The 8,267-nt window shown below is 46.9% G+C and overlaps 1 protein-coding gene across 2 annotated transcripts; it reads right to left on the reverse strand.

Annotated features, from left to right (window-relative positions):
• Window positions 1–403: 403 nt before the first annotated feature.
• On the reverse strand, window positions 404–7,384 carry LOC125514279 (DNA polymerase alpha-associated DNA helicase A). Of its 2 annotated transcripts, XM_048679590.2 has the most exons (8): window positions 7,112–7,384; window positions 5,506–7,017; window positions 5,113–5,396; window positions 3,735–4,772; window positions 1,699–1,867; window positions 1,341–1,498; window positions 1,012–1,169; window positions 404–924 (listed from the first exon to the last, which is right to left on the reverse strand). In XM_048679590.2, the coding sequence occupies exons 2-8, from the start codon at window positions 6,536–6,538 to the stop codon at window positions 921–923; spliced, it is 2,844 nt and encodes a 947-aa protein (XP_048535547.1). In that variant the 5' UTR covers window positions 6,539–7,017; window positions 7,112–7,384; the 3' UTR covers window positions 404–920. The 2 variants fall into 2 exon arrangements, with proteins under 2 accessions (XP_048535547.1, XP_048535545.2); XM_048679588.2 differs by having other exon boundaries at window positions 404–1,169; window positions 7,112–7,383.
• Window positions 7,385–8,267: the final 883 nt, after the last annotated feature.

Below are 8,267 nucleotides of genomic sequence, written 5' to 3' on the forward strand. Positions count from 1 at the left end.
TTGTTTTATGAAGGACATGCAACATGTTTCATTTTTTATGTGTTTGGTTTTAGGTTTAAGTTTTTGTGACATAGCAGTGTGAAAAACGTTTTGTGGTATAGTAGACACGTGTTAAGCATCAATGGTGCCAATTTCAATAATCAGACGGCGAAAACAGCAAAACATGGGTAGGTTGCAGTTGCATAGGGAACACTAGTTACAAGAGTAGTCTATTCGTGCATGTACGGTTGGGGATATCTAATTATTTTCGCTACGAAAAAGAGTAGGACATGACCATACGACATCCGTAATATTACATGATGCGGATGTTACAACACACTCCAACAACCATGACAAGGGAAAGAAAGACACGCACCTGTTTCTTCTTTTTCTTTCCAGGGATTAAGAGAAACACACCGTTAACTTGGTATTGTGACATTTAACTTCAAAATGAAATGCATTTTTCGAACTCAATTGTGAATTGTCAATTTACTACACGTCTGTGTTGGGGTATCCATGTCAACAATATTAGTTAGAATTTACAGGAACTGACGTAGTCTTCCTTCTGCTGAATGAATCACGTGCACCAATTCAGGGATGCATGATCAGCTAAGCCTTCAGTTAGGTCCAACGAATGGCCATGCTTCATATCAACCACACACCTGGCGAACCACATGACACATGTGGTAAGTCATCTGAAGATAACCACACACCTGGCGAAGCTCTTCCATGTGTATCCACCAGTTTCTCTTCATATCTTCTCAAGTTCTTTGTCTTCTTCACAGATTGATACCAGACAGGCACGTCTGAGATGGGCACTATAGTTTCTCAGCCTTCAGTTCTTTCGTACGACTGTATATACATCTTTCAGCTCTTCGCATATATACATGCTCGTATGAGCATATGAATGATGCCATCAAGATAGTGAACTGCGGTGTGCGCTAGCTGATAGATGGAAGAGTGGGCTGGCTGAAACCGAGGCCGGAAACTCCATCTAGGGAACCAGGTGCAACATGTTTTACTAGTCCATACCGCCTGATATGACGGAGGAGCCGGGCGAGGAAGGTGCTGTGGCAAATGGTCGAGGTGTCACATACCACAGTGACATGCCGGCGTGCCCTTGTGATAGCCACATTCATTAGCCTGCTGTCGCCCATGAACCCTACAGCTCCCAGTGGGTTTGACCGAACCTATAAGCCAGCAGAAGGATAAACATCACTAGAAGTAGGTTAAAATTCATGGAGTATGAAATGATTGTGGCCCGATCGGCGACTGCCCTTCTAATTGTCAATTGCTTCATTCAGTGTTGTATTTGGGTGACATATTCATCAGAAAGATGTATGGTACCGTGCAGTGCTTACCATCGATAGGACCACCGCATCTGCCTCCCTCCCTTGAAAGCTATCTACTGTTGAAACCTCAACCCCAGAAAGCCCTGGATATTCTTCTAACTTCTCTCTTAATAATTGAACTTGAGCAATGTAGGGAGACTGGATGGCTATCTCACTTGGAGACACTCCTACAATCATGATTGTAATATGTTTGTAAGTTCAAAAATCTGAGCGTAAAAAGGTAGGGCCATGTTTGACCAGTGAATGAAAAATGCTGAATAATTATCCTGATGTGTTAAAGCAAACAATACTAAGGATCGAAGGATTATGCAACAAAGATTATACAATACTGATGATGTGTTTAATTAAGTAAAAGATAAGTATATACCACAATGCACAAGATTGAGAACATGCTGTGTAACTATGTCTGCTTCTCCATCATTATAAAATGATCCTGTGCCAGCAGGGTCTAAATGCTCCACACAATCAACATTTAGAATTCCGTATGGCATTCGGGTATCAAGTAAAAGCAGTGGGCACCGTGTTATCCAAGTATCCTGAAATCATAAGGTACAGCTTGAGTGCATATAGATGCATTCATGGCAAAAAAATCCTAAACATCGAATGCACAAATTTCAAATGAGTAGACACAACAAATAGATGCAAGACATTATTAGTTGGTTCCAGAAGTAGTTCCAGACCTACTACATGTTCCTCATGTAACACTCAGATGAACAGTTACCACAACCATCTAAATGTGATGTATAAAATTTTATCCCACCTTATTGTGTTGGATTGTTAATCTTTTGTGATTATACTACATTGAGCTGGAGAGTATCCCAGCTTGTTTGTATTTGTATCCATGCATATGATGAAAGATTGATCGTGGCTACACATAAGATATATGATTGGCCATCCATCATGAAGTGAGTGTTTTCCTGCTTTGAACCTTGATTCAGAACGGAACTACCACGTTGAAGATCGCCAGACGGCATGGCTGCGAGGGATTGAGTAGACATAGGTTAGACGAGAGAATCACTGGGAGAGATTAGATTGATTATTCTTCCTTGCCTCAAACGTGGATACATGTCATCCTTATATAACGAATGCTCAGGCCCTTGACCTAGATCTTTCCTTATACAACTGGACTTTTTCCTAATCCTATACTTCCCTAAAGGACTCTTAGGATACTTCTCTCTAAATGACTCCTCCCATGCTGCTACTCTTGCCTTGATACTATGTATTCATGTCCACAACATTTTGTTGAACTATTTGCATTTTTTAAAAGAAACTCTTTGCAGTTTTATGCAGTAGGCAGCAAAAGTTGTGTCAGTCAGTGGTTGTATTGTTGTTACTGTTGGATATAAGTTCCTTTATCCGATGATAGTGAAACCCGGGCTCAGGCCTGAGGGTTGTACTCCCTCCGTCCGGAAATACTTGTCATCAAAATGAATAAAAGGGGATGCATCTAGATGTATATTAGTTCTAGATACATCCTTTTTTATCCATTTTGATGACAAGTATTTTCGGACGGAGGGAGTATATAAAAGAAATGAAAAGTGGGTGCTGACGGTTCCCATCTGTAATATTTGGTGACTGAGTGGACGTGACCATTTCAATAAGGGGGCTGGAAGGGTATGGCCAAATTTCCTTAGAAATGCAGGATGAAAGTTAATACCGTGTTCGCTTCTAAAAGAAAGAATATGATGTTCTTATCCTCCAAGTTGAGTAAACCGTGATGGCTGGTAAAATAAATGTGTACATAGGTCTTTCTCCCCAATAACTCAGAATAAATTGGGTCCTAAATTATCTTCGGCAACCACAGCTTGAATGTCATAATAAAATTGATAAAGATAAACACTTTAATAGGTCTAATCAACGTTTCCAAATGTGTAATCACTAAGCATAACAAAAAAGAAGGAGTGGGGCATACTAGCCCAGTAAACACACGATCACATGATACCTTAAGACAAGAACATTATAATGCTAATGATGCATCTAAAATGCGCTTCAGTTGAAATAAACATGTTTAGAAACTGCTTAAGGAAACTGTGGTGAAATATACCAAGTAGTGTGCATGCTTCTAGTAGTATAATCATCTGTCAAAGTAATTTACTATAATCTAAAGATCTACAGCTACAGTGTTGACCACAGTTACACTCTTAAAAAGGTAGTGAACCAATGAGCTGGGAAGGGTTAAAGGCCAAACAGTATATGATTCAGATTCACCAAACATGGGGTAAATTTATTCAATGATGTCTGATCTGAACTTTGCAATTAGACCCAATCCTGAGTGAAGTCCATGACTTTTCTTTTTGGTAAAAGATTTCCCACGTGATAATCAAGTTCAGTCCTGAACACTGACCAAAAAACATAGACATACCATGCAATTGACCTGACACCTGAAACATTAAGTATGTATACCTTTACAACTGGAGAGTCGGCAAGAAGATGCGAAGCAACAGAATGAGAAGACTGGAGTAACCCCTGATACATCTCTTTAGATGCCCAACTGGCTATTGAATCATGCATTCTATGCTGGACTGTCAGTCTTGTAGTAAGTAATCCATCATGCAACAATGAAGCCCTTTCCATCATAGATTTACCAAGCCCACCTTCCAGGGCCTTCCTTGACAATATGGCAGGTGCAAGTTGGCAATGATCACCCGCAAGAATACAACGTTTTCCCTGCAGTATGGGAATCCAGCAAGAGGGCTCAATTCCTTGACCTGCTTCATCTATAATTACCAAGTCAAAACAACCAGTTTTCCTGATAAGTGGATCGGCTGCCCCTGTGTTAGTAGAAAGCACAACCTGTGCATCAGATAGCACTTCCATGATCGTTTCTTTTTCTTTCATTTCCAGATCCCTCCCAAGTTGCTTCAGAAGTTGACGAATGCCTGCAGCTAAAGAATCGTCCTCTATGCAGTCCCTCAAGTCCTTTCTTAAGTCAGTTCTCTTTCTCTCAAGCTCCTTCCTAAACTGACCAAGCCTTCCATTTACAATCTCTGCCAAGGACTTCGAAGTAACCGATGGTGATATTCGAGCAGGGTTTCCAACTCGCACAATGTTTAAGCCAGTTCTTGACAACCTTTCAACCATGTTATCGACTGCCGCATTGCTTGGAGCTGTCACAAGGACACTTTCACCTTGTCGGACAGCACGTACAATGAGTTCCGTGAGCAAAACTGTCTTGCCCGTGCCAGGAGGCCCCTGGATGACTAGAACAGGCCTCTTCTTGTTCAGGCCTAATGAGAGAGCCCTTAACTGGGAGTCATCAAATGCACACCTCTCTGATAGCCTTGGATCAGGTAGACTTGATTCACCCCAATCAATCAGGCAATTCTGCTCCATCTTCATAACATCTTTGCTGTCACCGAACAGAGTAGCTACCACATCAATGGAAGCATTACTTTTCAGCAAACCATTCCTTTGAAGCAGCATCAATGCTTCAAGATTCCGCTGCCAAATAAAAATACTTGGGTGAATTAGATGAACTTATCACTCATGTTGTTAAGCCAAGAATAATACAATCATAAAAGAAACGGGAACCCCAATTTCACTGTTCTTTCTTGATGCTAAAAATTCCTTTGTTCTGGTTTTCCCCATTTCATGCCACTCTGATATACAATATATGACAGAAACAGAACATGAATGCAGATCATAAAACGAAAGGATTATACTCAGATAAATATGTAAGAGCCAGACTATAGTTGCTCCTGGCAAGGAAGTTTCAGAAAGCTTAATAGTAATATGCTGGAAGAAGCCAACCATTCAATGTTGATGTGCATAATTTGAATACCTCATAAGTAAGTGCATCAGCCAATCCCTGTATCCGGTCAATGCGCACACTTTTCCCAAATAACCTGGAGAAGGTTGGGTCACCATGGCGAGATTCCAGAGCCACAGTTATGCTGCAACCGTCCTCCCCGAGATTATAAAGAAAGCCTTGCATGCAAGAAGTGGCTCCCTCACCACGGCTATTACATGTTCTCACACAAACCATGTCCCCAGGTGACAGTGTCGTTGGAGGCAGCTTGTGTTCACCTTCAATTCTGAACAGAACCAAATGTAGACCTCCCAATCCTACATGCAGGGATAACAGAAAACAGTGTCTTACTTAATTTTCCAAAGTAACTGAAGATAAAATCTTAACATGCGGAGAAAAGAAAGTAGCCAAGTTTAGCTCTCTCACCAGTTGAGCTGCTGATGACACTCAAGTTGCAAATGGTGTCACACTGCTCCTGCTGAGCCTGCCCATGGGTCACCAAGTACTCAACTGGCTTGGATGGCTTGGAATTGTTGTCGAGCATAGTGGTGGCATTCAGCTCCTCCTGTGTAAACTCCAGCTCCGCATCTCGCTCGATGCGCAGTAGCTCTGACATATGCCTCACAAAGTCTTCAATCCTATCCTGCATCAGCCTTACCTTCTTGAGGCTTATGCCGATGCTACTATGAACTGCTTTAGTTCGTGGTGTCGTCCTGCGCACAGCTGCCCGGTGATGAGTAGAATTGGCCATTTCCTTCAACAGCTTCCATGTCTGCGTGGAGCGCCAGTCGTAGATGAGCCCCTGGTTCTGATAACTCAGCAGGACACCACGGAGCTCACGCTGGAAATGGTCGAAAAGGGTGGGGTAGTGCGTACAGGCCTTGAAGCAGAGTGACTCCAGACCCTTGGGCATGGGGATGGATGAGAGATAAGGCTGTGCCTGGATCACAAATCCAAGCTGGCCTTCTGCCGATGCCCAATTCAGAGTCAATGCCGCTGTGGTGAGGTCCGCCATGTCACCCTGAAGCTCGGCGGAAGCGAATTTGGATGCCATGGACTGCATCCCCTGCCTTAGCCACTCCACCACACACCGGCCAAGCTCCTTCCGCCCTAGTGGATCGCCGTTCTCATACAGCGTCCCTACCTTTATGGACGCCTCCTCCGCCGACGGCACGCAGCCGCCTTGTTCTTGCCCTCCCTCGACCGTCTTCCTCTGCCTCCTCCTCCTAGTCCTGCCATTGCTACCAGCGGGTCGAGACACACCTTTGCTGGGACTCAACGGCGTGGCACGTACACTCCTTTGCCTGGAAGAGGAGGAGGCATCCTGCGACCGTGCCGGCGATGGTGTGGACGGAGACGAAGGAGCGGCAGCAACGAACGTGACCCTTCTCCTGCTGGGGAGCTTCTTGGCAGCGCCAGAAGAAAACAAGAACCTGGACGAAAAGAGATCAAGAGACATGCCGTTGCTCCACGGTCCCGGCTGCCGGCGGAGGCGGTGGCGCAGGGCAGCGGGGGAAGAGCCGAGGAGGCGAGGGCGGGAAGGAAGCGAGGGGCTGACCGGTGACTCGGCTCAGCCTCGGCGGGTGATATCCTCCCTGGCCCCGGGTCAAGAGGAGGAGACGGCCGGTGGAGAGTGGATGACTGGTGGCGCAGGGCGCGGCTACGTTAGCACCGCAGGCAAGTAAAGTGCCGTCCCCGGCTCTGGCTTCGCGCGGCTGGCGCCCACGTCGCCCCCGCCCAGTTTCCATGGTCCCAAAAGCCCCTGACAGCGCCCATCGGATCGGCTTCGGCTTCGCGCTTGCTGTCCAACCAACGCATGGCGCGCGATCCCGCTGTCCACGCAGGCGCCGGCGCGTCCAGATGCAGATGCAGATTCACCGGTCCGGCAGGGCTGATTCCGTTCATCCAAAATCAGGGCGGGGAAAGCGTCCGTGGATCCTGATGGACCACAATAAAATGAGACAAAGAATCACGGGAATGCACGGCCAGCTTTCTCTCCGCGGGCTGGCAGGCATTAGAGCGAACACCTTACCGGCGTCGCGGTCGGGGTGGGGACGGCAGTCGGAACCTCCCGCGCTGCTCTAGACTTTGGGCTTGTGGCGATGGCACGTTTGCGAGGCTGCTGCGCCGCTCAAGGGCGCTCTTGGGAGGCGGTCGGCGGTCGGCGGTGGCCGGCTGCTGCCGAGCCGCGCTACGTGAGTTGGCCGTGCACGAAGGGTTCGGCGCCGTGCGCGAGGCAGGAGCATCTTACATACAGTAGATGTAAGATTTTTAGCCTGAACGAGAAACTCGTCGGCATTGCTTTTTTTTTTCGGCAACTCGTCGGCATTGCTCAACGCTTCGTTACTTAGACCACCTCCAATAGCATGTGTATATTTGGATGTCTATATATTTATATAGACAATGGTCTAAAAAGATTCTCTCGTATACACGTCCAGTTTTATATTAGAATGTCTATATACAGGGACCATGACAGGTGGGCCGTTGCTGGGGAGGATAACGTCTTCACATTGTCTAGATATGGACATTGTCGATGTCGATATAGAGGATGTGTATATTTGGACGACCATATAAACAAGCTGTTGGACGTCTGTTTTAGGGCCACATTATGAAAAACGAGTATAGAAATCCATATAGACAAACTATTGGAGATGCTCTTAGAGCATCTACAACAAACGCTCTAGGAGCCGCGCGCTAAATTATTTTTTAAGCACCAAAATAGCGTTTTAGCGCGTCAGATGATCAAACATCTTTAGCAGGCGCCCAAAAATATACTGCTCAGCTACATCTTCAGCAGACGCTTGAGAATATATTGCTCAGCTACATCTTCACCAGACATTTAAAATTAACCACACGCGTCCGTATCCAACTCGCCGCCCGTGGCATGCTCGCCGCCACGTTCATGGCCACGCGCCGCCGCCCGTGGCTCGCAGCCGTCGTAGCCGTGGCCTGCTCGCCCCGCCGTGGCCGTGGCCGCGCTCCTCCCCACCCTGCCGCCGTCGTGGGCGTCGTCGTGCTCCTTCCCTACTCGCCCCGTCGTGGCCGTCGCCTGCTCGCCCCGCTGCCGCTGTGGGCGTGGGCGTGCCCGCGCCCCATCGCATGTGGCCGCGCTCCTCCCCGCCTACGCTGTGCCGTGGCCACGCCCGCGCCCCGCCGTCCGTGGCCGGCTGGCGGGCTGACGCACGCAC

Source organism: Triticum urartu, chromosome 6A (assembly GCF_056163025.1).
Source record: "Triticum urartu cultivar PI428250 chromosome 6A, HENAU_Tu73, whole genome shotgun sequence".
Lineage (NCBI taxonomy): Eukaryota > Viridiplantae > Streptophyta > Magnoliopsida > Poales > Poaceae > Triticum > Triticum urartu.

Coding starts and splice junctions, on each gene's coding strand:
- LOC125514279 (XM_048679588.2), bottom strand. CDS start 6,538: ATGTCTCTTGATCTCTTTTCGTCCAGGTTCTTGTTTTCTTCTGGCGCT. Junction 1,868..3,734: donor CCGACTCTCCAGTTGTAAAG/GTATACATACTT, acceptor TTATGATTTCAG/GATACTTGGATAACACGGTG. Junction 1,499..1,698: donor TCTCAATCTTGTGCATTGTG/GTATATACTTAT, acceptor TCATGATTGTAG/GAGTGTCTCCAAGTGAGATA.